At 44.1% G+C, this 19547-nt stretch overlaps 1 protein-coding gene across 15 annotated transcripts; it reads right to left on the bottom strand.

Moving 5' to 3' along the window:
• Positions 1-60: 60 nt before the first annotated feature.
• On the bottom strand, positions 61-19370 carry LOC6527679 (vascular endothelial growth factor receptor 1). Of its 15 annotated transcripts, none has more exons than XM_039371729.2 (19): positions 19194-19370; positions 9659-9864; positions 7956-8476; positions 7036-7210; positions 6224-6448; positions 5736-5884; positions 5481-5664; positions 4946-5415; positions 4708-4734; positions 4336-4645; positions 3822-4271; positions 3278-3757; positions 2935-3094; positions 2326-2552; positions 1926-2195; positions 1616-1865; positions 1481-1553; positions 1264-1414; positions 61-1155 (listed from the first exon to the last, which is right to left on the bottom strand). In XM_039371729.2, the coding sequence occupies exons 2-19, from the start codon at positions 9726-9728 to the stop codon at positions 587-589; spliced, it is 4761 nt and encodes a 1586-aa protein (XP_039227663.1). In that variant the 5' UTR covers positions 9729-9864; positions 19194-19370; the 3' UTR covers positions 61-586. The 15 variants fall into 15 exon arrangements, with proteins under 15 accessions (XP_039227663.1, XP_015053042.1, XP_015053046.1 ...); XM_015197556.3 differs by having other exon boundaries at positions 19201-19370; XM_015197560.3 differs by having other exon boundaries at positions 61-1008; positions 19201-19370.
• Between the last annotated feature and the right edge of the window lie 177 nt (positions 19371-19547).

Below are 19547 nucleotides of genomic sequence, written 5' to 3'. Positions count from 1 at the left end.
ATTTTCTTTGATTAATTTATCAAAAATATTCCCAACTTTTAAAACCAAAAGAATAAAAGATATAATTTATTAAACGTTTATTTAAGCTAAGTGTATGACCTAGGGACTTTAGTTATGATAGAAAAAAAAAAAATAAATTGAATAAAAACCAATTGATATTGTTATCATACCCATTGTATTTGAGTAGTCGTAGGTACATGTATACACAATACAATACAATCATTTACATATACATATAAGTTTAATCGACTTAGGCTTAGACTACACTAAAAGTAAAACATGAAATGGCATTAATAGTATATAACATGGAGTGAGTGTGTGGTCCTAAAGCTATTCAGTATCTTTACAATGCCACTAAGTAGTATTGTTTTCTAAAGGCCGCTAAACAGTTAAGTTGAAATTTTAACATTTGTAAAAGATTATATCGTGTACACTAACTTTCTTTTAACAATTTGTTCTTCTATGATCAATTATAGTCCCTATGTAAGATGATAATATTTAAAATTTTCTATTTAAGATTTCACTTAAAACTCCAACTGAGCTGCATAGAGGTCTTGAACTTAATGGCTAATGGCTCCGGGACGTCCTAATACCTTCGTTGCTCCTTCTCGTTGACGGTGGACAGTGGCTGGTAGCTGGGATTCGAGAAGGCCTCCGTGGAGGTGCCTCCAGCACCAGCACCTCCTCCACCTGTTGTGGTTTTGCCGGGTATATTCTTCCTAGGCGGCTTTACATTGACATAGTTCTCGGAGGACTCGCCATTGAGTTTGGTCTCCACATGATGGCGAGGGGACGGTGTGGGCGTGACATACTGCTGCTTGAGGGCCTGATTGAAGCGCCTTCCCTGCTCCGGACTTTCATCCGATCCGGTGGAACGGCGATGTAGCATAGGTATCTCCTCCGGCGCCTGGTCCGCCACATCCACAGTGGGCATGCCGTTCTTCTTGCGGAGCGGCTTAGATGACCCGCTGTTGAGATTGTTACTCAACGTGGGCGATTGTCGCGCTCCTGGGAAATTGAAAGTGGTTTCGCTAGAGAAGTCCGGAAAGTCGGAGGTCTCGCCTTCGAGGCGTGTGGGTGAGAATATGGCGGTGCTGGCATCGGGTTCGGAGTCCGGGCTCATCGCCATGTAGTCATCCGGCAGCTCCTCGATGCCTGAGTTAGTGTGCCAGCGAGAGTGGGTGCATTTGGATGGTCAGATGGGTGTGATCGTGCGCAGTTAGTAACCTGATACATGGCCATGGCTGAAATAATAATACTCACGTATATCGGGCACTATGTGTCCGTTCACGTAGCGCGGAGCTGGAGGCGCCAGCTCGTCGGGTGAACCCATCAGCGCCAGGTAATCCGTAGACTGCTTCTTCATGTACTCAAAGTTGCTCTGCATATAGGGATTGTTTAGGTCCAGGTAGTGCTGTATTTGTTTGGGAAATGCTCTTATTTAATATTCGGTTTTACATTCAATATGTTTCCCACTTACACTGGCTACATCCTCGCCCAGCATGTTGCCAAAGCGCTTCTCCAGCTCAGCAAACAAAGGTCTGCTCTCGGGACTGAAAGAATGGAGGGTAAGATGACGAAGGATTCGGATTAAATGATGAAGCTAGACACTTACTTCTTACGCCAGCACTCTAGCATGATCTCGTAGAGCTCCTGGTTGGCGAACTTCGGCTTCTCCATGCGGTAGCCGTCGTTCAGTTTGTTGAACAGCTCCTGGTTGGGATCGATGCCCGGATACGGCACCTTGGCCAGCGAGAACATCTCCCATAGAACAATGCCGTAGGACCAAACGTCGCTGTATGTGCTGAACACATGATCGCTCAACGACTCCAGCGCCAGCCACTTGATGGGCAGTTTGCCACTCTCTAGTTAATTCGTTTAAATAATAAATTAAATAGTTAAGTAAGACATGGTTAACTAATTACCTGACTTCTTGTAGTTATCCCCTCGATACATGGATCGAGCCAGACCAAAGTCGCAAATCTTTACCACATTGTCCTCGCAAAGGAGTATATTTCGGGCGGCCAAGTCGCCGTGCAACACCTTCTTGGAGGACAGGTAATCCATGCCCCTGGCCACTTGGAATGCCCAACTGATCAGATCAACGGTGGTCACCGTCATTGCCTCCGTGGAGTCGGTTTTGTAATTGGAACGCCAGGCGGGTTGTACGGAGTTATTGGACATTATCTGATCATCTGTTGATTAAGATTTAAATATATTCTTATAAAGGTGTCCATAGGTATACATCATTATTTCTTAACTATAACTATAGTATCTTCATCTCAACTAGTTCTGCTGTATCAAACATTTTAGGTGGAAACCTACCTTCTGGCACGGTGGTCATCACGGTGGCACAGGTGTCCATCTGTCGGTCGTAGCTGTAGGTGGCGGATCCGGATCCGGTGCGTCCGGCTCGGGTGCCCGATCGGGGATCATTGTCCGAGTTTCTGCGATGAGTTGGCGGTTGCGTGTTATTGTTGTGCGGCTCATTAATGTAGGAGTGGATCGGGAAACCGACATTGGCGTACTTCAAGCCACCACCATTTGTATCGCTGTTAGTTGGAGTTAGGTCGCCACCACAAGGACACACAGTATAGACACACAGAGCGGAGAGCGGAGAGCGGGGAGCACAGAGGAGGAGACCACAACCAGGAGCGGGATCACAAGCACCGGTGCAAGAACATTCAGTGTTTGTTTTTTGTAGAGTGTGTGCAGTTTAGTTAATTGTGTTGTGTTCGGTTGTTAGTTAGTAGACGGATTAACATTAGGAGTAGTACCAAAACCATGAAACAAACGTTAGAAGAGTTAGTCAATACAAAGGTTATCATACAAAGGTTGTCAGTCTGAGTTTGAGGTGCTAAGCCACGTGTTTATAATTATTAAATCATAATAATAATAATTTGTTAGTCACATTACGGGAAACCAATAACTTACCGGTGCAGATCGTAGTTGTCGGACATGCGCTGGGTCATGATGCTGGGGTCAATGTGGTCGGTATCTGGATTGATTTGATTGATAAAGCACTTCCGGTTCCTCAGAAGGAAGTTCTGAATGTTGCCAAAGCGACAGTACTCCACGATGACCATGAGTTCGCCTATACGATCCACAGATTAATATATTTATTAATTATTAAAATAGTAAGACTTTTTTTTTTTTTAAATCTGTCTAAAAGTGATGGGGGAATGAGATACTTAAAACAGTTCATTTTTTAAGTATATAACAATTTTAAGCCAAATAATAAAGAAATTACCCTTAATTCTAGTTTCTTGAAACTTACGCTTTGCAATATTTTTGGTGACGGCACCCAGGAGATTGACCACGTTCAAGTGCTGTCCCAGATGCACCATGATCTTGAGCTCGGAGACCAGTGCCCTCACCACCTCATTGTCGGCCGTCGCCTTCACCATCTTCACAGCCACCGTGGTGGTGGGTTCCTCCCGCTTGATGCCCCTGGCCTCGCCCTTGAGCACCACACCAAAGGCTCCGGCTCCCAGCTGCTTGCCCAGCTTCAGGCTGTCCCGCGGGAACTCGAATTCCCGATTGTAGGGCAGCAGTTCGGCCTGCTCGTCCAGGGTCATATCGGGATTAATGTGTCCCACGGCGCCCTCCTCGAAGTTGGCCAATCCAGCGGCCTTCAGGGCCAGATGCCGCTTGTGCTCCTTTTGGTAGCGCACGGCCAGGAAGAGGCACAGACTGATCAGGATAAGGAACAGTATCACACCGAACCACACCCACGCCATGCTAATTCCGGGCAGATCTAAAATATATATCAAATGTGAAATGTGTATCAATATAAATAGCAGTTGCAATAGAAGGCTCACCTGAGATCACCACCGTGAAGGAGCGCTCGATTCTGTCCAACCTGTTCTCGACCACACACCTGTAGACGCCTTCATCCCCGGGATAGAGGTGAGTGATCAGCAGCTTGGACTCCTTTTCAATGAAGTGCCTTAGCTTCGATTCGCTCAGCTCCTTGTCGTCCTTAAACCAACGCACTGTGGCCACGGGAACCGCTGTGGAGGCACACTCCAGCTCCAGCGTTTGGCTAAGTTTGCGCTTAATTTTCGAGTGGCCCTCCTGCCCGGCGATTGTCCACTGAGGAGCAGAAGGATCGTGGACGTACAAATCTATCTCCCGGCTGCTGTAAATGGCGTCGTTATCGTTGTGGAAGGCCCGGCACTCGTAGGTTCCCCGATCCCTGTCGGATATCGTAGAGATGTGCACAGTGCTCTTGTAGGAGTACTTGGTATGGTTGGTCTCAATGCGAACCACTGTGGAGAAAATGTTTTAAAATAAAGGAACAGGACAAACAGAATGCACTTCAAAGACTCTTACGTTCCGACTCCTTCAAGTCCTCTCCATTAAGGAACCACTTAAGATTTCCATCGAAGTGATAGGCCAGCGCCTCGCAGGTGAAGTTCACATCGTCCTCCTTGGCAATTTTGTGATCCTTGTCGAAGCCATATATGGTCATGTTCTCGGAAATGTTGCCGAGCAGAACGTGTGCCTTCGTCAGGGTCGTTCGTTGCTTTCCATCTATTATATTTTGGGCAATGCACGTGAGGATTCCCGGCTCCGTGGGCAGGAAGGATACCTCGTATATGCGTTCCACGCTCAACTTTCCGGGTCTTGGTCGAGTCTGGAACTGGGAATGGTACACAAAGCGTTGGTAATTGTGCTCTGAAGATTGGGGCTTTAAACAACTACCTGGTATTTCTCCTGTTCACTTGGCAACTGCAGAACGACATAACCAAAGCATGGGACGACACAAAAAGGCAATACAAATATAAATATAAATAAGAGGACAAAACAAATCTATTATTACAAAAAAATATAATTTTGTATAGATACGTAACCCAACAACCTTAAACCGGACTCGTATATTTGTATATATATTAATAGAAATGGCTACATCTTTTAGCAGAAGTCGGATTGCACAACTTACGCTGAAGTTCTGATTGAGCACGGAGCAAGTGGGCCACCGTGGTTCCAGGCTGCAGGGGCGGAAGAAGAAGGTGACGATAGCCGGCGGATAGGAGCTTACGGTGCACTCCAGTCGCGCCACAGATCCCACCTGGACATAGGCGTCCGACATCTTCAGCGCCGGGGCGTCAATCACACTGACATTGTACTCCCGCTGAACGATGCCAAAGGAATTGGATCCTCGGAGGACATAGGTGCCGCTGTCCTGCAACTGGGCGTTCAGCACCTGGAGCATGGTGCTCAGTTCCGTGGAGAGGATCTTAAAGTTATTCTCCGACTGGCGAACCTCGGTGCCATCCGGCTTGAACCAGCTGAAGGAGGGCGTCGGAAAGCCCTCAAAGTTGGCCGTCATCTGGATGGTGCGATTGGCATACTCCTGCACATTGTAATGGCCCGAGGGTTCGCCCACGTTCAGGTAGCTTTCGTTGTGCTCTGCGGGATTTGGCATACAAATAAGTAGATATCTTCAGAATACTTACTCCATTTACTCTACTCACTGAGGACCTTAATCCTGTAGGTGGCACGCTGAACGTTCTGGTTCAGGGTGTCCGTGGTCACACACTTGTATAGACCGGTGTCCGTGGGCTGTGCATTCAATACCGTCAAGGTGCTCCTGCCCGTTTGGTGGGTGCTGTTCCTGGTCTTGGGATCGGTTATCGATTGCGAGGCAAAGATGCGATTCTGCGGGAAAGCATTTAATCAGCACTGTTCTACCAAAACCGTAAGATTTGTTGGCTAAGTAACTAACTGACCTCATCGCGGGTCGGAGTGAACCATTCCATGCCGTATACCGATTGAACGTAGGCGGACTGCTCGCAGTCCAGGGTGAAGTTGGTGTCCGTGAAGACGTGATGCTCCACGGAGGACCTGATCACGGGCTTTGGCAGCGGTTTGCCGTCCTCTGTGGCGTTGGTAGAAAGTTTAGCTTTATTAGATACCCTTCGCAAAGGACTGGGACTGGCCAGCAATGCTACAGCTTCATGCAGATGGATTGGGTTAGACATAGACGTGGACACAGATGGGTTAACGTTTCTACAGCACTTAGGCGCTAGGTGTTAGCATAGCATTGATTAGTAACGAAATAAGGTTGCCCAAGCAGTTAAATCAGTCCAAAACCAACATAAAAATCAAAAACACAAAGGATGCAAAAAATCATCACACAATCAGCAAACACAATTGACAAACAACATGAACAGAAACGAGACAGGAACAGATCGACAACAGCCAGGACAACACTTACGCCCTGGTCTGGGTGAGGGCGACGCATTCATCGGAGCCAGGCGGACTGGACTCCGGCGTGCTCGCTCCCCGGATAAGGATCCATCACCACCACGGATTAGTGCCACATTACCCGTCGATTGGTTAGTAACACTGAGGAACTCGTCATCGCCATCGCTGACACCTGGTGCATACGTGTCGTGCCCCATGTTAGTCGGTTGCGTACGAGGGATTTCCAATCCGGATTCTGGAGGAGTTAGCAGATTATGACATGACAGTGGGTACGGCAGGTGGTCAATCAATAATTTGTGGGCGGGGAGACAGGAGAGAAAGGCAGAAATACCATTGGTTATTGGTTAGCACACTTTTGCTACTGGCAAGCCGTGATTTTGGGTGGTGTGCAATTTTCAAATTCATTTTGAAATTCCAATTTTGATCGTACGAAATTAGGTGAAGTTTAAGTGTAAGGAACTCGCTTTATTGTTAAACACCCGAAAGCGATTTGTTACAACCAAATAGGGGGTAAAAACCAGATTTAATTGGCAACCCATTTTTTTAACCTGGTGCGAGAGTCTACAACAAAATGCGTGCAGTGTAGTTGTGTGTAGTTAAAGCCCAATAATTTGGAAGAGAATGGAGTTGCATAGATTAGATCCTTGGCATCAGGAAAACCAAAACCACAACCGATCCCGGAACTGCTTCAGATGATCGATTCCAAATATAATTGAGTAATTGAGTAATTGTATAGTTGTATAGTTGAATAGTGGAAAGCAATATTTACGACATGTATAGACGGAAATCACAAATCACAAACTTTGGGGTGCAAAAACTCACTATCAATGTGACCGTTACCAATAAAGCGCACTTCTATGCTGGTCATCTCCTCCTCGTTGTGCGGGAATGGCGGATTTGGGCGGCAGTAGTAGTCCCCGCCATCTACGATGCTGCGGATCTCGATGGTGAATCCCCGTTGCGGATCGTACCGACCGACAGATTTGCTGGAATGCATCTGCACAGAGGCATATTGGTCAGATATCAAATGGGTACTCAAAAGGATGGCCTAAGCTCGGACTGGCTTTCTGCTGCCTATCAACACGATTTGGAGTGAACTTGGAGCGGATTGGTTAATACTACGCTATGATAATATATTATTATGTAGGCATGGATTGGTTGTCTGTACAGTAGAGTTCGAGTATATACATATATGGAGGGCGCATAGGGATTTAACTACGAAATTAATAAAAAAAGGACAGACTGTGTGTGACATACTTCCTGAGTAGTTTAAGTCAATTATCGAATGATTGTTCAACGCTTTGCAATAATGGTAACCGGATATCCTGTCAATGACGCGAAAGGTAAAGCCCCATCTGGGATGGTACCTCACACTAGCGAAGAACTTGGGGTTACCCTGAATCAGGCCTTTCGAGCTGATTTTCCACGGGTTCTGCGCGCCGAGAAAAGAAGATCATAAGTTCAGAGGGACAGCACCGGAAATACGTGGGACCTGCATGAATCTCAAACGATCTAAAAAGCATTCTAATTGTAGGACTGGGAAAAGTTAAATGGTTGCCTAGTAGGTCTTATTTTCATAAATTTCTTGAAAGCACTCCGCTATTTTGAAATATCTTTGGCTATAATAATCCTGAATCCCTTTTTTATGTTCGTTTCCTGTGGTGGATTCATGCAGGTCCCTTCTGGCCGATTAGACTGGATGTTTCTGAACGGTTGCCAAGCAGTAGATACTGCCCACTTACGTCTCCATTGCTGGTCTCCAGCACCACCTCTGTGTCCGGCATGGCTGGTTTGCAGGGTATGACTACGTCGCTATATTGTCGTGCCGTCACCACGTTGTGACTGTCGCTCAGCTTATTGTCCGGGTCGTTCACGTACACGTAGATGGAGCTGGCATATCCCTGATTCACCAGCTCGATCATCGCCTCGTCCGACTGCCCCTCATGGGGGATCTCATTGAACTTGGAATCCTTCACGCAATAGTAGGCAGCTACACAGTCAGCCGTCACCTCGATGAGAGTCAGACTGGTGCCGTATGGTCGAGCCGGATCATCCGTATTGTCGAACGGCGCGATGTGGATGAGCTGCGTTTGACTACTGGTCCACCAGGTCATCGATTCGTTGTCCTCGCACTTCAGCGTGGTGCTCGTACCGGCATCCAGGATTATGGCGCTCTTGCATGGCGTCATCAGTGGAGCTCCGTTCTCGCCGCCGCAGTTTTCGGTGCTGTCATCGGGATCCGGCGTGAACTGCTGCAATGGCACTGAAATCGGCACAAAAGGGAACATAAATTATTGATTTTATAATATAATAGGCCATATAAATTAGTTCGTCTGTCCGTTTGTCCATTTGTCCGTATGTCTGTCCGTATAAGCAGCACACATCTCTCATCGATGTGTAGCAGAAGGTCAGCTGCACTTGTATACTGTTCATTGATCGCTCGAATGCCCTACAATGGAGCACTTCACATGCCGCTTTATCTAGTGCCGGGTTCTAGCCTTCGGCTTTCCCTCTGGTCAACAATACACATGCCCCCCATCCATCCATCCTCCATCCATGGTGGCGCTATAATAATGACTTTAAGTGATTTGCGGTTGAGCGACCCTCTCGGGAGCGTCATGGGCGTAGATGCACTTGCTCACAATCCTTTACCGATCCCATGCCTCATTCCCATTGATCATGGTACGCCTCTGTGGTGGCCGCACAACTAGTTTGTTTTGCCTTCTTGGCTCGGAATCAATTGTTTGTTTACAGCGATAACAATATAGTTGATAGCCACTATATTATGCTCTCCGCTCAGCCTCGTGCTCTACGAAATGTAAATGTGTGTGAGGAATTCTTTAGAAATGCAACACAATACCAATATCAAACTCGTAACTAATGCAAACGACACTTGAGTTAAGTAGGCAAAGTTGCGACTAGTCGCCTGAAATTCGGGAATACACCAAGCAGGGTTCAAAGTTCAGAGCGGTGTCTATAAACTGTAGCTGTCGGATCTGTCTGGTGAGGCTGAAGCGTAGAGATGGATAGATTATGGCAATACACTGAGCGGAATGCAAGGCAAGTTAATAAAATTTTTAGTTGTTATCTGTATAAGAATAAAATCGTTTCAAAAATACCATTTAACATTCGTTTTAAAAGGGCCATCTCAAAAATGGAACTGTTATTGTACTACTAGTATTACGTAGCCTACCAGACTTCGCAGTTTTTTGCCTCAGTGCACTTCATAATAAGAAATGCGAGATTGTTGACAGGAAGCAAGCCATACATAAATATCAATGCACATTCGCAGATATGTATTGTTTTGTTAATTGTGCAAATTGAAAGCGTTATCCGTCGTGTATTTTCAGGGCTTTCGCTTATCAGTTTTATAAAATTCTTTGAAATTAAGTAAATGGTGGTAAAAATATGGATTTTTGAATGAGATTTGAGCAGAGCTACTTACGAGCATCGCTCCACGAGATCCATAACATCGGGAGCAGAGGCAGCAGAAACAGCCTCGGAAGCCTCGCCATCTGGATTGGTTAGTTTGTTTCGTTTGCGATTATATACTGTGCTAATTGTACACTCTTGAATATTAACAATTTTAACACATTCGGTCCTGCACAGCCATGGTCACGCTGGAAGACACCTTGCTCACTTAGCGATGCACTGCAAAGAATCGAAAGTAGTTTTGATTAGAGTTGAAGTTGTGAATTGGGGTCACTGAAAGTATGTTTTCTTTGCTAACTCTTTGTTATGGTAATTTAATATATTTTTTAGTTCTGATTTATTGTCTTTACACGCAGTTCATTTCACTAATTAGTTAGCATGTGCATATATTTCTCTTATGCTTTGGTTTTTCCCGAAGTTCACTTAAGATAAACACATTTCTGTGATAGCATTTCGGGATTGGACCCCTTGATATCTGGACTTTGGTGGTGTACCCGGTTTTACTCCGCTTTTCGAGCACAAGTGAACGGCATAGCAGTCCGAGGAAGAATAAAGCTTTTGCTGTCGGGGCAACGACGCGATAAGGGTATTGTATTGTAAACATATATGTTTTCTACACTTCATTCAGGCCGATAAATTCGATATAGCGGAAATAAAAGAATATAAATCTTGTATGTCTGCGCTGAGATACTGTGCTTACGCATAAACACCAAGAACAACACAATGCGCTCCATTCCACTTTTCGAATGCATTACATTTCTCTCTTTTTTTTTTTTTTTGTGCCATATCCGCATTTTGAAATGCGAGTTTCCGGGAGATATAGTTTTTTGGGGCACACCCACCGACGGATGAGGCAACAGGTCATCCACATGGCCATAACTCACTGTCACACAAGCTGAGTTAGTCCAAGTCTCTAAATGACAACGGGACATGCACAATTAAACAAGCTGACTAACCATTGCCCACACGGCCACAAAAAATAGCACAAAATAAATATACAAATTAATAGAAACAGCGTCTAGTATGCCCACATGGCATACCCTCTGTACTTGTACTTGTGTAGGGTATTAAAGCTTTCTTATGTTCTTCAGTTCTGCCAAACTGAGTTGTGATAAGGATGTTTTTATATTCATGTTGTATGTAGTGAGATTCGACCAGTTGTACTTTAGATTTCCATTTCGTACGGCTTAACTTTTGCTCCCATTGGCGAGCTTGCCTCTTTTTATGCTTTTTATGTTCACTATCGACAGGTTCTTATCATGTCAGCTGCCTCAAAAAAACATTCTACTATTTGTGGATAACTACTGCTACTATGTTCTGCATAACATATTTTTTGTACTATTTTACAAGACACATTCTTTATAAGAGGCTTTTTAAAAGAAACGAGTTCCATTTCAATCTAGATAACTTCATATTTAACAAAGCAATTAAAGTGAAATTTTCGCAGTGTGTGCAACCGGCGCCTCCGTTTGCCGACAATTAGAGCAAACGAGCTGGCTGCTGATGGGCCACTTCCGTGGCCATGTCGTATAAATGTAATCCCTCCGAGCCACAGACAACAAGTGTCCCGGCTGCTCGCCTAACACGGGTACCAATAAACTGGTATTTAATTTGCTGGCCAACTCACAGTTGGCACTCCCACAGCGCCTTCGTGATGACATTTTGGCCTATTCGACTCCCACTGGCTAATTGCCAGGTGCTCAGTTCGGTCAGCCAACGAAGCCATTCATCTTTGTCACTCCCAGGACTCGAGGTCAGTTCTCAGCCCATTTCAGACCGTCTTAGCCCGTTTGTTGGCCAATTGAAACTGCTCTGCTTACTCGCGCTCCACATATGCCAGCCAGGAGCTTTGCGGCTTAAACGCAATCAGCCGGCAAATATTGACTTGGCCGCTAATCACCTGTGAGGAGCCGCTAATGGAGCGATGAAAAGTCGAAAAACTAAGGGGCACACTGTGTACACTTTCATTCAAGCGTGGCAAGAATTACAGTTTTGACCTTCGTATAATTTTGTGCCCAATCAAAATTCGGCATAACTCAAACTGGATTTTCCCAGTTCGATAGTTTATCTTTGGCTCTTCCGCATAAATTCAAAATTCAAAAATTCGAATACTATTTCCGTTGCTGGCACTGTGTTTAAAATCCTTACTTGCCACATCCATTATCGCACCGGGAATGCAAGCGAGTAAAACCCATAACCAGTAGCAGACAGTGCATCAAATGTGTCTGGCTGCTTGTGGCACGTTGCAAGTTGCACGTTGCAAGTTGCTGGCTGTCGTGCAAATCTTGGACTTTGACAAGGAGAACTTAAGACTTGCAACTCCGTTTTTTTTTCAGTCACTCGCTGCACAGTGAGAAAGTGTGTTTTACTATTAGCAAGAAGTGAAGTGCACTTTAAAGTTATCAAAGCAGCATTTACACTCGAGTTCCATTGAAAGTCGCGCTGGTTTCTTTCGGTGCTGCGGTTTGTGTTGTCGCTGGAATGCCGCCTGTTGTCATGACGACACGCCCACTTTGGCCATTTTCAAGGGCGCCTCTGAGCTATGGCATTTTCCTACAGCTCCGATGGCGGCTATTTATATCTGCAGTTTCTGCTGCTCTTTTAAGTGCCTCACGTGCCCGTGACGCAAATTACAGGGCGCCCTAATTGCAGTCCCAGCTGCAGGCGAATCCCAATTCCCTCCTCCTCTGAAGCTTTGATATTTCTCTGATTGTCTTCTCACAGCCCTCGGAACGCAGGTCGTGCAATTAGCCATGGGCATAATGAGGCCAGTTGGCAGGAGGTGGATCTCCACCAAGTCGCCCTATCGCGAGTACACAACTCTGCACTTAGTCAGAAACAAACAGAACGCTCGAAATATCTGCTCCAATTCGAGCTGTTTCATTTGCGGTGATGGAATCTTACCCAACTGCTTATCACTCGTTATTGACTTATAAACATGTTTGTAATGACATTGAAAATAAAGATAATCGATTGTCTTTTTAGAGGGAAATAAACAAAAGTGAGAAATTATAATATATGTATGTTCTGGCTTAAGAAAGCGAATTTTGTGGAAAATATTTTTTAATCGGAACAGATTAATGAGTTTCAGAAGTGAATGCTAAAATGAATCTTGTTGAAAGAAGGAAAACACAGCGAGATGAATAATTTCTGCGGCATCATAGGAATTTTTCATCTGTCTTGTTTGAGCAGGGAAAACACAATTTCCCAGTCACTCTCTGCTTGCTTTTTTGTTCTATGCATTTTTCTATTGGATTTCTTAAAGTTTTGACTATTTCTGTGGCATACAAAAATGACATAATTAATCAAGTTTCGCTTCAAGCTTTCATATCAATTCGGGACTATGAAAATCTACATAGATATAGAACATATGTTCTACACACATTTGCATACCATCATCGAGGCGTTTGAATAACAAAGAATGACGTCATTCCATGGTCGTTTGGTCCGCGTTTTCATTCCCGCCCCAATGTCCCCCAAATTTAATGATCCCCCACTCTTGCCACTCTTTGGGTCATTCATGTGTGACGTTGCACTCACGTTTTTGTTCCACGTAAATCTGTTTATATAAGTGACGATATTTGCGCACTAATTAAACTGCCGCGCTCTCAGTCAACAAACACATATTGATGTCTGTTATGTGCTTAAATATGTATTTTACTTTTATATATTGTAAAACTGTATGGCATGCAAACCGGTTGACCGACTGCATTTGTAAGGGGAGAACTTTCCTTGAGAGCAAGTGTCTCGCTGCATTCATCATCTGCATCATCATCATCTGCTTCATCGCATTGATCGAACGCATATTGCGAAATCTTTTGTTCCGAAGAGTGATCTTGCAGCAGAATAATATATACATAGAAGGGAAGTCATTGAAAATCATTTAAGGAGCTTACAAGGCAATGCAAATCAGATTTCAGTTAACAACAGACCATGTAAAACATTTCCAAAACTTACAAAGGATAACCAAATATGTAAAGAACGTCGATTAGAATTATTACAAATAAAACATCTGGCTCAAGTTTTACATTTTCTTGATAAGCTTCAGCATAATTCCCTTTAGTTCTTGTGAATTTCCGAAGGCTTACTTATATCTAAGCACTTTTTACCCAGAACCCAGTGGTAAACTTGGTCAAACTTTTGAAGTAAATTTATGCAATGATGCAATGTTTATTTATGGAGAGACAAGTGAACTCTTTCATGCGTTTTGGCCATAAAAACGGATGGTCATTTCATGTTTCGGTTCCATCAGCGGAAAACATTCCTATTAGTTTCATGTTTTTCCAATAAAAAAGTAGCGTGCCACCACTTTTTTTTTTATGCCGAAAACTTTTGACAGTTTAACGCTTTGCCGGGAAAATCTTTGAACGTAATGTGCTTCTTTATGGCCAATGAATGGAAAACTTGCACGGCTCGTGCTTTTCACGCGTTGCATGTGCAACAGATACAGATTCATTTCGAGGCCGAGGCTTGAGTGTGGTTTTTGTGGCTTTCCGTCCACGTGTTCCTGCGAAATTTCACTCTGAAAAATTCACTAGGCTACGTGCCTGGACTTTACGCTGGAATTTTCCTGCAGCTTTCCACCTCTGTCCATTTTCATTTGCAACTCGCCTGTGCAAATTGATTTTTATATGGGCCACAACTCAGTGTTTATTTCTGCAATTATACGGAGTCGGGAAAAGTGTGTCTCATTGTTCGGACTACCTTTGTATTTTTCCTCCTTTTTTTTTTGCCTACCTCCAAGCGAAATTTACGACTCTTTCGCCTGGGATTTGCCGTGCTTTTATTTGATTTTCCCGCTGACCTTTGGTGTTGCGTGTTTTTGTGTTTGTCTGTTTGTGCAAAAGTCAAGTGTTTTCCTTTGTTTTTCAACTGCAATAGAAATTTCGCGCGCCACATCCTAATGGAAAGTTGGGTCGTACACGAATTCTGTGATTGCAATTGCAAACATGCCGCTGGCTCCTGGCCAAAATAATGAGCAGCCAACGCCGGAGAAATATAAGTATTTTTCGAAATACTTGTATCGGGAAATATTTCTATCCATCTGCATTGCCTGGAAGCGGAAAAGGGGCGTGGGCTGCGGTATTGCTTCATTAAGATGCAAAAAAAAGCGCCACCCAGCCAAATTGAAATTTGCAATTTGGGCCAAGCTGAGATTTGCTGGCTCGTAAATCAAACTATTTGTCAATCGGTCGGTTAACAGCGGTATCGAGAGATCTGGGCCCAAACTGCTGCCCACCCAGGCCCGAAAACCGCGTGTGGGCCTCTTGGCCAACTCTCGTTTTTTGGCCCAAACCCAGTCATATCGGCCCATACCATCGCTCTGCATAATGACGCTACTGTGGCCCAGTTTGCGTGCCTCTAAATGCCGGAGGTTAGGACGATGGTGACGTGGTAATGTTCCCTTACGCGGAATGCCAGCTAATTCCATTAACCCATAGGCTTTCGTCAGGACAACAAATGTCCGTAAGTGGGCGTGTGCTAACCAGAAACGCTAATGAACGCAAGGATGTCATAGGGAAAAGCATTTTATTCGCTTCAAGTGCGAACAGATAATGGAATTGCTTTGGTAACCCAACTTGCTTGTATTTCTCACAAAAAGCCAAAGAGAACTTTCAACAAAGTTTTACGGGGTGACACAATTTATCATGAACCATTTCCCAAAGAGTCAAGCTGTTTTTTCTCGCCTAATTAGGAAAAAGTGGATTGTTTGTGACTCGTAGGGCCAATTATTGATTTAAATTGAAAACAAAAACGAAATATTCAAACTGTCTGCTGTTCACAGATTAGCAATATATGAGCACATTAACATTCAAGTGTCCTATAGAAAAATACGATCTGTGTGCAAATACTTTTCGGCACATAAACTACTTTAATAAAAGCGGACAATTAATTTTGGGTGAGTACAAGCTGATGACAATTCCAAGGTAATACGTCCACAGTCGGAGGAATTAATAGGTCTGGACTTGATTAATTGAGCAGACGTTTTAGCACCCTAAGATTGAGGTCACTTTAGTTGTGGGCTTGTGGGTGAGCTATCAGCGGGAACATCTGGTTTAATGTCGCTTGTCGGACTCTAATTAATTGATATATGGTCCCGTTTCAATTGACATTTTTTTGGGCAAGTGCAGCGCCCGCTGTGAATTCCGCCCACGAGCAAGAGCGAGTTTTGCAATTGCTCTGCTGGCTCCCAGTGAGTGTCGACCACGCCCACAGCTCCGCCCATTTGGCATACCACACTCCCAGCTGAGAATTGAAATACGGGCTTCTGTGCCCAGATCTAATGCATTTCGAATGCGATAGCAGCCGGCGGCGCTAATCTGCAAGACAGATGCACAAACAACACAACAGCTGAAAAAGAAACAAAAGTGACGCCTTGATGGATTGGCAACTGGAGGAGGAGAACAAGGGGTTACAGAAATCAGCCACCAATCCTCGAGAAGCTGCCAGATTAGCAACTTTAAACGCAACTCTTAGGAGCCGTTTGCTAAGCTGCGGGCGTACTACAAGATAAACTATCTTGCAGATACAAACGTGGTTTGAGGTGGTTTCGCAACGGCCTATCTTTACAAGCATTCTGCTGCGATAAGGCCAGGAAATAGATATGGCTTGGCCGTTAAACAATAGCCAAGCAGAAGCAACGAAAATAATTAAATGTGTTTTTTGGCAACCTTTGCATAACGCGCAAAGAAAGTGAAATGACATAAAAGTGAAATTACCGGAGCAGGTAATGTATCTTTTAGATGAGTCATTTGGGAAACTTTTTTTTTTCCAGTTGTGTAACCCCAGCGACTGACTGCTGGAGAGATTTGAAAAAGTTATTTCTTTTGTTTCCCATAAACTGGGAATTTAATAAAACTAATAGAAAGAGCGTTGTTGCCAGTGAAACTGAATCGCTGGCATTCTGCCCAGATATTATACAACTACAACGCGTGGCGACAACAACTTGTTGGCCAGCTGCTGGCAAATAAATAGAAATGTTATATGCGTTCACTTAATAGCCGACAAGTGTTTAATTTGTTTGTTTTGCGTTTCGACCGATTAATAAATAAAAATGGCCAATGTATATGGCCCATTTCGTGCCTCGTCGTGACCTCAAAACATGGCTCAATTTTATTCGATTTGTTTACTCAATGCATTTCTTGCCTGACAGGCTGACTGGCTGCCTTCATATGGTTTTATTCCCCGCAGTTATATATTTACTCATTTCCCTGGTTCTCCAAAGTGCACTTCATTAGGTAGTTTATAGCGCTTAAGAATGGGCTCTAGTCCAGGGCTCAGGTGAAAGGCAATTGCCTGTTTGGACTTTTGCGCAGATTTATGTCCAGGCTATTGCCAACTTGTAGACAGCAAACCATGCAGACAGCTCCAATGGCCTGGCCAAAACATTTGTTGTACGCCGTCCATTTATTGTTTTTTTATTTATGATTTATTATTTACGTTCTGACTCAGACCACAGCGGATGTAAAGTGGCGAAGGTGTCCATTCATAGAATGCCAAGCCAACCGCACAGAGCTGCGTGAAAACGTGTTCAATGTGGGCCCAGACTGGTGGAGATTGTCCACCGAATCGGTTTTATTTATGGCTATTGGCAACCGGCAAATTCAATTAAACAGTTATTATCTTAAATGGAAATTTATGAGTTAAGGGGTTTATCTAGCGCTTTTCGCAAAACTGCTTTCAGCTTATCCGACTTACTAAGAAAAACGAAGAATGGTATCTTTGTTTTAAAGCCATGTCACTCTGCAGATGTCCAAAATGGACCTAAATTCGATTCAACCCAGTGCTTTTATCTACAAGAGGATGCCAATCTGCTGTGCATTTGCAAACCTCTTGAGATTCAAATTCAGTCTGCTGCATGAATACATATCAGCATTCAGAATCTCAGAAGATCTCTAGAGATTTCACAATCGCTGGAAATATACGAATTCCTTGTCACACATACTCTCTGATAACTTTGAAGTCTATTTTCGGCGAGTGCTGCTACTTTGTGTGTTTTTTAAAGTAGTTTCTATAAATGTAAAAGCAGTAGTGCTGCCATTTTCCTCGGTGCACACAAAGTAATTTATGCGTAATGGAGCTCTCTACTTCAGCATAATCAACTACAGTAAAGTATCTCTAATTTGACACCCACTGGGGGGGAGAAGGTGTGCGTATCTGGCGGATACTTGGCCATAAGCCCCACCTGATTAATGTGCCATGTGCATAATGGGAAGGTGTGAAAAAGAGCTGCAAGTGGCCAGTGGCAATGTGGTGGGGTGCACATTTTCCACGAACCACTAGTATCCATTGGTTATTCTGGCTTATCACAACAGTTGTTCAATGTCTGATGCCACAAGAATGGCAAATTGGACAGGGAATTCCAGTAAATATCTCATCCACACCTTTTGCGGACATTTTTATGACTCGAAACTCCAACGATTCCTGGCTGTTTTCCACCATTTTCCACTGCAGTGCGGAAAAGTGATTGAGAACGACAGCAATGAGCAGCCTGGCCAGCCTTTTGAAGTGGCCAGAGATAAATGGAGCAGTCGGCGAACTGGAGGTCTGTATTCAATAAACAAATTGGGCACAGTGCGCAATTGGAGGCAATGAATTATGAGCCTCTGATGCGATCGGAACTTCTGGATCCCTGAGTCACGTTTTGGGGGAAATGTATCAACAGTTCGTTTGGCCAAGAAACGGATGCCATGGAACCGGTTTGAGAAAGTCGCTATAGACACCATTCCGTTGACCAGGCAAACAAAAGAAAGGTGAACCCTTCATTTTTATACACACAAATGTTCATTTATACCAACTTTATTTGGGAGTTTCTGGAAAAGCTGCATGCGCAACATCGATAATCGTAGAATTACCCATATTCATAGTCTTACACAGTCTACCGTTTTACCGCGGTAGCTTGACAACAACAACAACAATAACAACAACTGTTGAAGATACAACGTTTACAGTCACGATCGGCGATGAATCACGATTTTGAATACCTGGCAGCGGAGTTTGCAGTCCCGGTTACTTGGAATGCCGCTGACGTATCCACCATAGACACACGCACACTTTTCGTACACCCAACACTTATCAATGAATAATACCAGGCTGTGATAATACCACACACACACACACACACGCACTTTGAAAAAGGTCACTGATAATAGATTATTATGTACACCATCAATAGAGCATAGTGACTATTTTGGGTGTGTTGTTCAATTGCATTGAATTGAGCAACAGCACGAGCATCGAACTCGATTTTGGGTCTCACAATTGAATATCACTCAGAACAGAACGCTTGTCAACCAACCACCTGTGGCTGAGTTTGCATTTGTGTTCGAATTCCGATTCGCATCTGTGTTTGTTGTTCACTTTGGCGCTTTGCGAATGTGTGGGTTCGCTCACCATCGATATCTAAACTTTCGAGTGCGGATTCATTTGCTTAGCACCTTTGATGCTTCACTTACTTACTACACTTATATATATGGCACGATTTGTTTTCGATTCGATGTCGCACACTATGCTTATATTATCGTATCATTCAGCCTTTCAAAAATTACCGCTTACGTTGTGGTTTTTTGCGTTTAACACTTTCTGCGTGGGGCACTTCAGTATTGAAAAACAATATATATACTGCGTCGTCGGCAAAGTTTGAACAGTTTGCCGCAGAATACAAGTGAAAAGCCCGCGATATTTCGTTCCGCTTTGACGTCCGAACAGCTCGAAAAGTTAACGTGAACTAAATAACGAGCTAAAAATTGAACGGAGTCACGCTGTTCGCGGTGATGCCAGACCGCTTGACAAACAGTGCCATTGGGCCAGACGGGGTGAGCCAGATGCTGGCAGTGATGCCAGAGCTTTTCGCTTGGCGTACTAAATTTGCTAACGGTTTTCGTTTTAGATCACAGTGCTAA

The sequence above is a fragment of the Drosophila yakuba genome, chromosome 2L (genome assembly GCF_016746365.2).
Source record: "Drosophila yakuba strain Tai18E2 chromosome 2L, Prin_Dyak_Tai18E2_2.1, whole genome shotgun sequence".
Lineage (NCBI taxonomy): Eukaryota > Metazoa > Arthropoda > Insecta > Diptera > Drosophilidae > Drosophila > Drosophila yakuba.
This window is presented reverse-complemented; position numbering and strand designations above follow the sequence as displayed.